The sequence below is a fragment of the Centruroides vittatus genome, unplaced genomic scaffold (assembly GCF_030686945.1).
Source record: "Centruroides vittatus isolate TY-2023 unplaced genomic scaffold, ASM3068694v2 contig_1154, whole genome shotgun sequence".
In the NCBI taxonomy this organism is placed as follows: domain Eukaryota; kingdom Metazoa; phylum Arthropoda; class Arachnida; order Scorpiones; family Buthidae; genus Centruroides; species Centruroides vittatus.
In genome coordinates this window covers 2,892,515-2,907,875 of record NW_027120741.1, presented here as the reverse complement: position 1 = coordinate 2,907,875, position 15,361 = coordinate 2,892,515, and the positions used below count along the sequence as shown (strand labels likewise).

Genomic DNA, 15,361 nt, shown 5'->3' with positions numbered 1-15,361 from the left:
AGAAGGCTGTCACCTTGACTGCTCGGCCATCCGGCCGTAAAATATATATGTCGTAGCTGCCAACCCTAAAGTTCTTTATATATATATTATATTATTAAATTTTAAATTTATATAACTAAATTTTTAATGAAGGGAAATAAAAATATAATTTATTTGTTCGATTCTATAATATTTTACTAAAATATATTTTAGTAAAATATTCTAACGATGGCGCTGCGGTTTGTTTATATCAGATGGAGGTGAATTAGTACGAATCGGATGTTGACAAAATCGTTTTGATGAATTGCAACAAAACCATGTGTTTATAAACTTTGGCACAATTTTAAATAAAACTCGTTTCGTTAAAATCTAAATTTAAAGAAGAGATCGGGAGAAGTTTCTCCGAATATGACCGCTTCGCTTTCAGAGGACGAGTTTCAACGTTTGCAGGTAATGCGCTTTAAATTCTAATTACTGCAATAAAAAAACAAAAAAGAAAATGTATGGAATTACATAAATCTTTGATCGTTCACAATATTGTGTAATTTAAACTAATTTTTTAAATAATAAATCTCTTCTGATTAACTTTTAGAATAAGATTATTTTGTAATACGTTATTTTTTTTTTTTATGTCGTCGTGCTTGCTGTAAATATTCACTTTTGTAAAATAATGACGTATTATAAACTATAATTAATCAAGTTTAATTTAATATAGAAGCATTTGTTTTGATTTAATATAAATGAATCAATCTACATTTCAATTAATTTTTTTCTCATTAGAATTATTTAAAATGAAACAGAAAAAACATCTTAACAAAACATAATTATCAAATTTTCAATGGAATAAATTATTAAATTTTTTTGTAAAATGTTTAAAATTTGAAACAAGTTTAAAAATTATTTTATTAGTATTTGGCAGTTTTGTATTTGCAATTGAAATTTTTATTTAATGACTATTATCTGTATATGGAGTAAGTCTACTCATTTCATTCTAGTTCTTTTCTAACAAATTGTGTAAAGAATAATTAAATTATGAAATTTATAATCATTTCTTATAATGTATTAAATATGTTAATAATTTAATATATTTTTAAAAATTAATTGTTAAAATTAAAGATCTAATAAATTTTATATTTGTTCTATTCCCCCCCTTTTTTTTAAGAAATTCTCAAGAGTGACCATTATAAGTAATGGAGTATATATATGTTGCATTATTCTTGATAGATTATTTTATCTATTTGAATTTGTTTATCAAATTTATATTAGTTATGTCTTTATAAAATATTTATGATTAATTTATTATTTTTGTTTGTTCTAATGTTTATGAAATACATAAAAAATTTTTTAAGTCTAAAATGATAATTAAATCATTATTTATATTTTTAATTTTTTTATGTTCTATATTGATTATATTATACAGACATGACGAAACATTCATTTCTTTACAAGAGAATAAATAATGGAAGACTGTCATCTCAGGCATTCTGTTTCTGCAAGAAAAGTAGAAGGAACGCCTATTTCATTTATTAATTTACTTATTTATTTATTTTTTTCAATTTAATTACAATATTATTCTGTAGTTTAAAATACAAAATACTTAAATTAATCAGTTATAATTTCTTTCAGTGACTCAAAACTACTTGAAATGATATAAGTTAGCTTTTAGCAGAGTAAAGATTCATTTCAGTAAACATATGCAGATAAATTTTAGATATAATAAAATGAGTATTTGTCCATAAAATTTTAAAAAAAGTTCATAAACTGACTGTATTTGTTAGTTTATAAAAAAGAGTAATAGATTATAAGATTACACAGATTTTAATAGATTACAAGCAATTATTGGACATCATCACAATGCCTGGCTGCAATTTTTAATCATATCTTAATTTTAAAAAATTGTGTGACTTCTGATCCAGACTGGAAGTTTATATATAGTTAATTGGGGCCTCCAGCTCCTAAGCTTTCCATATCTGGTATTGATTTTCATCTATTTAACTCAGTTCTTGATATTAAGAAAGGATGAACAAGATGGATAACAGTGGGGATTCTATAAGTCTGTAATTTGAAAATTGCAGCCCAAATAGATTATGGATTAATATAACAAATATAAAATCAATAAGTTAATGAGAAAATAAAGGGCCTGCAAATATCATTTCATCATTAGGAAATATCAACCACTTTGGTTATCTGGTTCTTACATAAGTGTGTTTTTGTATTGAATCCCGGTGTGTAAAGAAGATTGATTATTAGGAAAAGTAATACATTTGAAAACAGTAATACTACTGTCATCAAAAAGTATTAGGAACAGTTCATTAAAACCATGTGTGCAAGAGGATACTGTCATAATTTTTTTTGTTGTTTGGTACAACTTTCATTGACATCTAGCAGCAGTTTGTATGTCATCATCTGTTTTCATTTGCAACTTGTTTTCTGTATAAAGAATTTTTGCACCAGCAATTTTTCAAAGTTTTGAGTGTAATTGAGCAAAGAACATGTATTAAATTTTGTTTTCTCAACAGAATTACTACTAGAAAAATGTTGAAAATGTTGGAAAAAAGCCTTTACTGATGACAGTCTATCAAAAACAAGAATTTTTAAGTGGTATAAGATGCTGAAGGAAGGCAGAGAATGTGTAAAAGATACTCCGGTAGACAATCCACTTCAACTAATAAACAACATGTCACTCAAGTCAGAGATTTGGTACTCAATGATCATCATGTAACAATTAGGGACATCATTGAACCTGTTTATGTCATTTGAATCTTGTCAAGCAATTTTAAAAGATCATTTGGGCTTGCAGTGCATTGCTTCTCAAGTTTTCCCGAAAATGTTTAATTTTTTCCAAAAATAACAATGTGTTCAATACTGAGAAAATGCTTTCTCAAGGCAAATTATTCTTAAAACTCATCATAATGGATGATGAAACGTAGATCTATACTTCTGACACCAAAACAGCTCAACAATCAAATGATGATGCTAGAAAGATGAAGCAAGACCAAAAAGACCATGTTAAAGTCTGTCAAAAATTAAGATTGTGTTGACTGTTTTCTTCGATTGTCATGATGCTGTGCATCACAAAATCCTTCTCACTGTCCAAACTGTTAAAAAAGAATATTATTTGAGTGTTTTGATCATTTGCATCAAGAAATTTGTAGAAAGCAACTTGATTTGTGGTAAGAAAACTCGTGGATTTTGCACCACAATAATACACCTGCCCACAACCACAATGCTCTTGTTGTTCATGAATTGGCCAAATATTTCAAAAATATACAGTTTTGCAACCTCCATATTCACTTGATATGGCACTGTGTGACTGTTTCCTGTTTTCTCAATTAAAATTTCTATCTTGTGGTTACTGTTTTGAGTCATTTGTTGTCATAAAACAAGATTTTCTGTGAGTCCTGGAAGGGTTTCATGAAAATGACTTTAAAGTATATTTCAGGGATTGGAAAAAATATTTGCATAAGCGCATTGTAATGGGAAGAGATTACTTTGAGGGGATGAAAAAATTGTGATGAATGAATTCAATTCCTGCATTTTATTGAACCATTCCCATTTTTTGATCACGGGTATATGATAGCATCATGTTGAATAGTACAAAACGGCCATCACTCAAGTTTAGCTTGTTTCATGGTGGGGTTGGAATTGCCAGATTTATTACTTTTTTCAGTGTGATGTAAAAAAAAAACACTTGGCACACTGGCAAAAAAAATTTCTGATTATTATAAACAAATGCAAAAGATAAATTTAACTACATATTTTTACTAAATTGCCTCTCAAAAATTACAAGTACTTTGCAGTTGCGCTAAGTTAACTTACTGCGGAACTGGTGGGCAGTTAGAAAATTTTACTACCAACAAAGATACAAAAGTGGGCGTTAGGTATAGAAAGGTTGACTATCCCTGGTGTATAGCATGATCTGTCACTCTACGTGACTTTTTTCCAATCTATGGTCCAAGAACGTTGTTTACACCAGCTTGTATTGGACTGTGGATTTTGGGGTTGTGGGTATCTGCAATAATAACTGTGGCTGTGTAATTCCTGTTAGACAGTTTTGTCACTGATTGACACAGCAATACTTGCTGAAAGTTCTTTGGCAATACCAGAAATGTCTGGCATGTGATTTTTCTTCACAATTTGCGCTAATGTTCTCCTCCCATAGTCAATGAGTTTCCAAAACCTTCCACATTAGTGTGCAGGTTCATATTTTCCAGTTTCTCTTAATTGGTGAATAATGTTCTCAATAGTGGATTTTGGAAATTCCAGAAGGCTGGAAATACTATGTACAGACTGATTACTGTATTGGCATCCAATAATTATGCCACACTGAAAATCAGTGAGCTCCTTTCTACATGACATTGCAGCAAATACTAACCTCCAGAAGTATGCAAAGTTATGCAAATGACCAAAGCAGTTCCATTTGATCATAACACAAGCAGAAGCAAACTTTTGTATCCTTTGTCATGATATAAATAGCACTTGTTCTTTTTTATCAGTGTGTTCAAATATTTTTGTCCACCTAATATATGCTATATGTACAGAAATTATTACGAGTGCTCAATATTATGGGACAAGATTTTGAGTCTTTTATAGGGTATATTTGTAATATTGTTGTGTCCTGTATTCTTTCTTTATAAACAATAATACTTGCTTGTATAGAGCTTTGTCTTTCAATTGCTTTAAATCTGATCTGATAAGTTAATTCTGGGAAGACACATTGCAGTTAATTGGCTTTTATTAGAACTGTCCATGAGCAAGTTTCTGTTCCTGTTGAAAATGGAATTTATTGTTTGAAGATCCAATCAAAATGACTCATTATTGTGAAAATTGGCTGTAAGAAAAGATCATATTTTTTTTATTATTTCTACTGATGACATGTCAGTTAAAATTTTCATGCTTTCATGATCATGATTTATCAAAATGAAGACTAATTGTGTCTATTTTGAATATTTTTGCTAGCTTTATTATATATACATAATAGATATAATTGATGAGATATATGATCAATTACAATCATTAAATAATAATAAAAATTCTCATAGTTTATTTGTTTTTCAAAAATGACTTTCACACATTAATTTTAGACACTATTATATATTTATTTAATGTTTCTTCTCTCCTGATAAAAATAAAAATTCTTTGAAAAATATCAAAGATAAAATGTAGAAAAAACTTTGCATTAATTTTTTATTGTCAAAATACTTTTCTCCAATGATGGAAAGTATTATATTAAAAATCTCTTCAGTTAAAAAATATTGAAAAAATTAAGATACAAAGAAATAAAGTAGATTAAAGTATATGTGTGGAAAAAATGATTCATATAATATTTTGTGTATTAACCATATTTCTGAAAATTTGAAGTGCTTTTATTTTAATTTATTGTTGTCAAACATTTAATTAATTTATTTGAACGTTATCCAAAACTACAGTAGACCCCCCTATAACACAAGTTCATATAACACGGATTCATATAACACAGTGAAAAAATTGCAATCGTATTTGTATAACACGCTAAAAGAGACTTGTATAACATGGTAAAACGTCATCGCTGACTCGTGTCGCAACAGGATTGGTTGAATCTGGACCAATAGCGAATATTGTACAAACCGTTGAGTTTAAACAAGCACTGGACCTACTAAAAAACATTTATTATTCAATGGCCATAAAAATTATGTTTTTATTAATGATGTCTCCAAAGTTAAGTTATTTTTCTGCGAAAAATTCGCTGATTAGGAAACATGCGTCCACTGTTCGATGAGCTGCTCCGTGACGAAAACAAACTTAAGCAATGGCGTCGTCGAACGGTGCACATTTGGTAAGTAATCTTATAATTTTTTGTTTACAGCATAGTTTATATGAATTATTCCCAAAAAATTATACGTGATTTGGAAATGTTGTCAAATTAGTCTAGAATTGATTAATTTTATAGAAGAAAACCTTTCAAACAGCCATAGCCCCTAAACTGCACACATGCCGGGCTGTGATTGGCTCATGTATTTAAGTGACTCATACAACACAGATTCATATAACATGTACAGTACATTCTGTGTTATATGAATCCCTCACGGATTCATATAACACGGAAGGTCTACTTTCGTGTTAGGAAGGGGGGTCTACTGTATTTCACCATTTATATTTTGATTGTCAGTGTCTACATAATGGGAGTGTTTTTTTCTATGAGAATGAAATGCTTTATTTGTGTAAATTATTTGTTTGTGTATTTTATTTATAAATTATTTTCTTTTAGTTTATACAAATCATTTCATTTATTCTGTATTATCTGGAATAATTTTGGAATAATTTTGTATGATTTATTATGTTACTTTACTTAAAAAATATTTTTTCTTTTATAATTTTAGGCTCAATTCATTGAGTTAAGAAGCACAAACTATACTTTAGAAGAAAGATGCCAAAAACAACAAAATGGTAAATATTTAATTTTCATATTTATTCAAAACTTGATTGAAAGTGTATCAAACACTATGAAGCCCAATATGCATATAGAAACATAACCAAACAATCGCTAATACAACAGTTAAATAATCAGGCTATAACTCCGCTAATTTAGTTTTCATAAATTCCATATAACAATATGGAATATATTTCATATATTCCATATATTCTTTTCTTTCAGATGGTTCTAAATTATTTAATAAATTATTAAAATTATAATTATTAATTTAGTTAAGAGATGGCACCTAACATCTACCCCTAGTAGCAAATTACTTAGTATTAATCATTAAATTAGTGGATTATAGCCTGATTATTTAAGAAATCATTTGGTTATGTTTCTATAATTGATTAACAAATTAATTTTGAGTTGATATGACTATTTAGAATTTATTGTTATAGTTTGCACAGATTTATGCAACCACAAAATTAATTCCTTTGCTTATTGAAATCATATTATGTTATAAATTCATATATCTCTTATAACAAAACAGTTAACAAATCAAAAAATTGGAAATATTTTTCAGTTACTTTAAAAATTTGATTAGCTTTCATAAATAAATACCAGCCAAAATTGTTTTTTCATATGTACAGATATTTTTTTATAAATGATATACTGAAATAATTTAAATTTCAGTTATTATTATTATTATTTATTTATTTATTTATTAAATACTTTTATTTAGATTGCTTTATATCACATTCTCACATCTTACAACTCAAATTTCACTCATTTCTAATTAAGGTAGAATATTAAAATTGAAGACATACCTAAATCCAATAAAATGCATTTTGATGATGTTTTAGGGGATAGTCCCAATTCAATCCCTTAAAATATTTTCAAAAGTAAAATTTAATTAGTACTATTATTTGTAAATAGTCAGTTCAAAAAGTTTAGAATAATATAACTTCATTACAGGATGCCAATGCTTGAATGATGATAACTAGGTAAAATAAAAAATTATGAAAAAACTAAATAAGGGATATGTAGCCTAGCCTTTTAGCTATATTTTCATCTAAAAGTATTAATTTCTAAATAGTGTTAGTCATAAGTTTTTACTTAAATCAGTGGTTTTTAAACTTTCTGCACCTCCATGTATAATCTTTTTCAGAAAAAAAAAATTGTTGCACCCCTCAGTTTTCGTAATAATCTAATTTTATAAATACTGTTCTTATAATTTATTTAATGGTCTACAAAACAATATACCTTATTAAATAAAGTATATTGTTTGCCTGGGCTTGATCATGTTGAGACGTTTTGGCAAGAGTGTAGATGGATTTTTAGGGGATTCGTACCTGAGTTGTTCGAATGAGGGTTGTAAATTAGGCATAACCATTTTGCTGATTTATTTTTTTGTCATCAATTTGACTTTTTATGTTTGTTTGTATTAAAAGATGATAATTTGGTAAAAGCTGCTCATCTCCTTGCAATAATCTCACACCCCCTAGTGGGGCATGCCCCACAGATTGGAAAACACTGACTTAAGTGAATGATGGACAAAAATTTAGACTATTTTAACTTCTATTCAAAAAGTATAGTATATTTTATTCTAATAGTTAGTTAATTCTCTTTTATTATGAATTATAGGTTTTATTCTTTTTGGCATACTATCAATAAATGATTGACATTGTTCAAGACTAATTTCAGACCAAATTTTTTGTATGTTTATCTTTTAAACTTTGTTTATTGATTCTTGCAATCATTTTTTACAAACGGACCAAATATTTTCAATTGTGGCATGTCTGGTGAGTTTACAGCTCTTGAATTGGTGAGGCCAATTCAAGAGCATTATTTTTTCATGAAAACCATTTTTTGCTTTTTTTGCATCTATGAATCTTTAACTCCATCCTGTTGAAAGATTACATCACCTTAAAAATGCTTTTTTATTGTTTGGATGAGGAAATATTCTAAAATATAACCATTTACTGTCTCATTAAGAAATCACAATTTTACAAGTCCATTATAGTCAAGTGAACCTAACATCATAACTTTAATGGGAAATTTAATAACTCATTGTAAACAATCTGGATTGTTTGTTTTTCATTTTAAGTACCAAACTTTTTCTCCGTTATTTAAATCAACATAGAACATATTTTCATTACTAAAAATGACATTTTGTCATTGTTTGGGTGTAAAAACATATTTTTTGCATTAGATTAATTGTTTTTTCTTTTGAACTTTTGTTAGATGAGGTTTATTTTTTGGTTTGGTTGCTTTATAACCCATCTCCTTCAAATAATTGTAAACCATTTTTTTGAAACTGGTTTCCCAATCACAGATTTCAATTCTTGTAACATCTGTTGCAAGCTTGCATGTCTGTTTTGTTTTAAAATTTTTTAAAGTGCTGATTTCTGTTGATTTTGAAGCAATTATTGACAACCAATGCATTTTTCTGTATTTAAACTATCAGTTTCATTAAATTTTTGAATAACTTTTTGCACTGTAGACTGCAAACAATTCTTTGCTTCACTTTCCTTACAATTTTTAATATTTTCTTCATGTGAAACAATAATTTTGGCTTTTTGATTCAAGCTTAACTGTGGTTTTGTGCCCATGGTGTTTCCTCTGCTTTTGTGACAATTGTAATTTATGCAATACTACACACAAATTATATTGTGATACAATTTACATAATTGCAGTAAATTACAAGCACTATTACTTATAATTGGACAAAATATTTATTAATTTATTTCATATTATTCTAAACTTTTTGAACATGATTTCAAATATTCTAAATGTTTTGAGCATCACTGACTTAAGTAAAAAATTATGACTTTTTAACACTTTATTTAGAAAGTAATTTTTACAAGAAAATATAGTTAAAAGACCAGACTAAATATCTCCTTATTTAATTTTACCATAATTTTTTTTAAATTTTGTCCTAGTTATTGTTATTTAAGGGTTGGCACTTTGTGATGGAGTTAAATTATTCTAACCTTTTTGAACTGACTGTATTTTAGATGTATATGGTGAGGGTGTCTCAACACCCAACATCCTTCTCCCTAAACCCAAAAAACATGAACAAAAATATAATTTAATCAATAATCCTATTTGTATGTGTATTGTAAATGTATTGTAAAAGTATTTTATATATATATAAATAATATCATTATACCAATGTATTAATTTAAGAGCTATTATATTAGAAATATTTTGAATTATGTTTTTTAAATTAAAGTATTTGTGTTTTAATTTTCTTAATCTATTTCTCTAATACATTATTTGTTAGAAATCAATATTATTTGAATTTTTCACTGATTTCATAAATAATGTGATGTTGCATTATGAAGATTAATAAATAAATTAAAGAACATAAAATAAATTAGAAAATATATGTTAATAATAGATTTTCTAAAATTAATATTTTGGAATTATGTGTATTAATGCATGTATATACATAATATGTTTTAAAAAAGGGTTCAATAAATGTTAAAATTGTTTCAGAAAATAAGAAAATAGATCTGTTCATTAGTTCATGATTTAATTATTATTATTAATTGTATACATACATACAATCTTTGTTTTATCAACATAGAATTAAAAATATTTGCTGTTTAGTCCAAAAAAAGCCTAGGGGAAAGTACAAGAGTAAAATTGGTCAGGTAAATTCTAGATCTAAAAGAATAAGAACAACTGAGACTCTGAAGGCCATGAAGTCCAACTTGAGCAACATCGAGTAAGAATGGCTTTGTCAAGGACTGCACTCATAAAAAGTGTTCTGTCATTCTTGATGGGGGAATTTCTAGTTGATATATAATCTTCATTTATTTTACAAATTCTATTATGGTGAAAGAGGTATAAAGTTCTTTCTAATTGAATGAGTCAAGTTAACTGTTTTTCAATTGTTTTCATAAAGTCAGTCTTGTTTCTTACTCTGCAGCATTTCTCATTCTTCCAATCTTCTATCTGATGAATATATGATAGATGAAAGCATTTGTCCAGAATAAATGCAATTTTATAGGACTCTTCAAATGTGTTGTATTATTTACTCTTTAGCTTATTCCAGTTTCATATATTTGTTAATAATTTATTTATATATAATTTGTGTATATTACAAAAAATTGTTATTTTTTAAATTTGAAATTTGGTACATCCACTGCCAAAATTGAAAAATTATAAACTTAAAACATAAAAGATTATTATTTAAACTTTAAATAATTAAGTATTAAGTTAAAATTAAAAAGTTGAAATATTACATTAGTAAAGTTTAATTAGCAAACTTAAAATTAAATAGCAATTGTTTTTTCTGTTTATATACTAAATTCTCTCTTACTATGAATAATACAAAATGGCAGATCTTCCTTTATATGATCAAAGGGGAAAGCTGATTTAGTTCAGTTACATTAAAAATAAAAGAATAAACTGTATCCAAAGAAGATCAATATCAGTATCTTATTAAAAAAACACATTTTTTTCAACTTTTAAGTTTTTAAATAATAAAGTTTATTTAAAATATGTCTTGTAAAGGATATAATAGACTGGAAATAATAATTTTTATGTATCTAATTTGAAAGGTTAAAACTTTTAATTGACAAATAGAACATATATAAACATTTGAAAGCCTGATAATTATAATTATTAAATTTAATAAGAGATGGCACCTAACACTTGCCTCTAGTGCCAAATTACTCAATATTTAATTATTAATAGTAGCAGTAATGTAGCTCAATAAAACCAAATAATTACAGGGTTAAAATGACAAATAGAATATATTCAGTAATGTGTTTCAAAATTTTTTCATATTTAAGTTGTGTTTTCTAAGTAAATTTATTAAGATAATACATACTAATTAATAATTTTGCATTAATGAAATTAAATGTGAATAAAAAATTTAATAAAGTTTATATGAATTTATTTTCATTAAATATTATATTTATTAAATTTATTTAAAATTATTAAGTAAATTATTTTTTGATTTCTTTAATAATGTATGTTTTTGTAGAAATTTCAGTATTGCGAATGAAAGTGGATGAATTAGAAAGAGAACTGACTAAATCTCAAAAGGTTTGTTTGTTAAACTTTCATATTATAATTTTAATTAGCTTAATAAAAATAATTGTTTTATAATACTTTTTTTTAATTATATATTTAATCTGTAAATTAAATTATAGGTAATTGAATACTTTAAATAAAGATTGTATTTTCATTTCTCTGTACTTTCAATTTTAGAATTTTGACTTTGTTAATACAATAGAATCCTTATTATCTGAGGTAAGGTACCTCAGATAATCAAAAACTCAGATAAAACAGATAGGCATGGCCATTTCAGATTAAAAATTACAAATATAAAAGATTTATATGGTAACATTTTTAAACCTCTTTTTATACCTTAATGCTGGCTTTTCACTTAGTGCAATTTTGAGGCGATTCAATTGCTTTTGTCATTGCTCATGTGCAGGAAAATCACCTGGTAGAATTGCTTTCAGAGTGCTACAACAATGTATATTTTTGCTCGGCAATTTTGTTGCAGCTAATCAACATGCAGCATTCATAATTCCAAGGGTATGTGACATCATATTTTTACCTGAATTTAAATAATATTAAAATCTATAAAGTATCAAAATGATTCACACAATTTAAAGGTTATGTGTATAAATTATGATAATTTATTTATTAAATTAAGCACTTATACATATACAGTGAAACCTCCATTAATGGACACTCCCAAATAGTGGACACCTCTACTTAGCATAGATCTTTAAAATCCCCAAACCCTTCAAATAGGACATTTATTATATTCACCTCTAAATAGCAAACTCTCTAAGTAAAGAATACTGTTGTCCGTAATCTATCTTATGAAAACAAAGTCCCTCCAATATTCTGAAAGAATTAATTACATACAAAATATTTTAAAACTAAAACAAAGAATCAGTTTAAATACTCCTTCAGAGGATGAATTTTAACCGAAGGCATTGAATAAAGACTGGCTAAAATTAGGAATAGGGGAGGACAGCAGGTTGTAAAAAGCTGAACAATATTCATTATGTGTTAGAGAAGACTAATTTGGTTAAATGGTCAATCACCATTTACTGTCATGCATATTAATGTTATTAAACTTGTTAGCACTATATACAGTGTGGTGTGGAAGGGAAATTTTGAAATTATTCAAAAAATAGCAAATATTAGATTTTAAAAAATTAAATACAAAATTAAATAGAAAAATATAAAACTTTATTTTAAGTTGAAAGTTTTGCCATCATTTAAAAAAATTCCTGTAATTCATTGGAAATCATCTTCTGTTTTGCATAAAGTGTATAGGTACGGTACCATTGGGCCACGATTGCATCGCTCTATTAATTATCAGGTGGACAGCAATGCAATTGTGCTAAGTGGAGAGCCAGCATTATGAATTTAATCTATAAAAGGACAACAATTTTTACATCATTTATTATATAGTTAATACATACAATAGTTTTAAGAATAAAAATATGTATTATTACAGTTTAATATGAATGGTTTGTCTCTCATTGAAGTTAAGTGATAAGTAGTAACAGGAACCAAATTATATTTGAATACATGTTGTTATACTTTCTTTTATGAACTATGGTATAAAAGTAATGTATTTATTTACAGATTTGCCTTAGATAATGTGGAACCCTGGTTAATTGGGACTTGGATAATTGAGTTTTTACAGTAGTTATATAAATTTAGCACACAATAACTTCATAAATTTGCATATTTGATTTTTAGCAATGATACTGTAGTTTTAATGTAGTAAAATACAACAATTTAAAAGTGGATTTGTTCATCATCTGAATTAAAAAACTGATTTCCATGTAATTTATAAATTTAATCAAATAAATATTATATATTTGTTTTTTATATACTTTTAAAAATATTGTGTATGAAGCCTTTTGAATTTATTTTGTTAAATTAAGAATTTCTACAAAGTTAATTACATACTATATTTTCTATAAACAAACATAATACAGTATCTAAATAGCAAACAGATTCTATAGGATATTTTAATTAAATGGAACATAAAAGTTACGACAAAATGTAAACGTTGATTAATTATTAATTCATCAAAAATGACTTGAGTGGAAGTAATGAAAAAAGAAAAATGAAACTGTTGTTATGAACAGAAGGGTATAGGCAATGAAAGTTTGATTCTCAAATTAAGGAGGCAATTTGCTAGCCACTTTAAGGGGGTAAGAAATGCATTCAGTATTCTTGCATTAATAACGTCATTTATGATCTAAACAACTAATAAAAATCGATATAATGATTTGTCTACTTTGTAGTTATCAATTAGATGTAATTTTTCAAATATTTTTGCTTTTTTCAATAAATGATTTATTAAAAATTACTTTAGTCACCACAAAGTTTTTAAGATCATAAATTACATCATGAATTTGAGAAAACTGAGTATTTTCCTACACTTTAAAGTGGTGACAAATTGCCTTCGTAACATGATCTTTGAACTTTCACCAAATAAATGCCGTTGTCTTAACCTTAAAACTGTTTCTTTTTCATTACTGCTGTACTACTGTTATTGTCAAATGAATGAATAATGTTGGAAAAGTTTATGGGTTCTTGGTACCATAAGCTTAATTCCGACAATAAAACAAGTTTAATAACATTATATATGATAGTAAATGGTGATTGACCATTTAACCAAATTAGTCTTGTCTAACACATAATGAATATTGTTTGGCTTTTTACAACCTGCTGTCCTCCCCTATTCCTATTTTTAGCCAGTCTTTATTCAATGCCTTCGGTTAAAATTCATCCTCTGAAAGAGTATTTAAACTGATTCTTTGTTTTAGTTTTAAAATATTTTGTATATAATTAATTCTTTCAGAATATTGGCGGGACTTTGTTTTCATAAGATAGATTATGGACAACATTATTCATTACTTAGAGAGTTCACTATTTAGAGGTGACTATAATAAATGTCGTATTTGAAGGGTTTGGGGATTTTAAAAATCTATGTTAAGTAGAGGTATCCACTATTTGGGAGTGTCCATTAATGGAGGTTTCACTGTATATGTAGAAATGCTGCTTAATTTAATAAATAAATTATCGTAATTTATACACATAACCTTTAAATTGTGTGAATCATTTTGATACTTTATAGATTTTAATATTATTTAAATTCAAATTACAAAAAGAATTATATTACAGTGAAATTCCATTAACTCAGCATTCAGTATTCTGGCAAACCCAATTAGCCAGTATGCTGAGTTCATTATGGAGGCTATTGCTGGTGGAAACCCCAGGGTTACCAGCATTCTAGTTAAACTGTGACTAAAAAATAAAAATTTACAGAACCACTCACAACTGGATAAACTTGATTATAAAAGTTTACCCAGTTGCAAGACCAAATAACCAGCTGAAAAAAGTAGGATAGAGTTAATGTTTTTACCCACGTTGAATGGATAACATCAGGCTAAATGTCCCCACAGCTATTGAAATGATGGGGGATTGCCATATGTGTGTGAAGAGGGAAGGGAGAGGGGGAAAGATAGTAAGTTTACAATTCATAGAATGACTTCTATGTTGGGAGGAAGGAATCTACATTGTGGAAGTTAATGGTGGTATATTTGCTGGTGGCCTTATAAATTTCAACTTGCTCCAAATGTCTGAGATGTATAGGCAGATTTGTACAGTTTTACAAGCAAAGATATCAGAAATTTATCCAGGAGATCGAAAAAAAACAGAAAAATTTCCACTGTCTGATAAGGCAGCATATTCAATAAACTGGTAACAAGTCAGTCTCAATGATGCCAGATTACAGAATTTCACTGTATTACAGAAATAACAACAAACACAGTAGTGTATTAAAACAAAAGCAACATAAACAAATGAGGATATAAAGTTTTAAGGAAATTAAAGCAAAGTGACAAAGATTCAGTTACTGAAAATAATTTTTCTGATAAGTTTATATACTATCACTTAATTAAGATGGGCTGTTTATATTAAATGAAA

The 15,361-nt window shown here is 26.9% G+C and overlaps 1 protein-coding gene across 1 annotated transcript in view; it reads left to right on the top strand.

Moving 5' to 3' along the window:
- The first annotated feature begins 202 nt into the window (after positions 1-202).
- LOC136979143 (GRIP1-associated protein 1-like) overlaps positions 203-15,361 on the top strand; it is an 87,418-nt gene continuing 72,259 nt past the window's right edge. Inside the window, exons 1-3 of the mRNA XM_067275073.1 lie at positions 203-429; positions 6,339-6,405; positions 11,373-11,434. Coding sequence (XP_067131174.1) covers positions 388-429; positions 6,339-6,405; positions 11,373-11,434 — 171 coding nt within the window. The 5' untranslated portion in view covers positions 203-387. The remainder of the gene's footprint in view (positions 430-6,338; positions 6,406-11,372; positions 11,435-15,361) is intronic.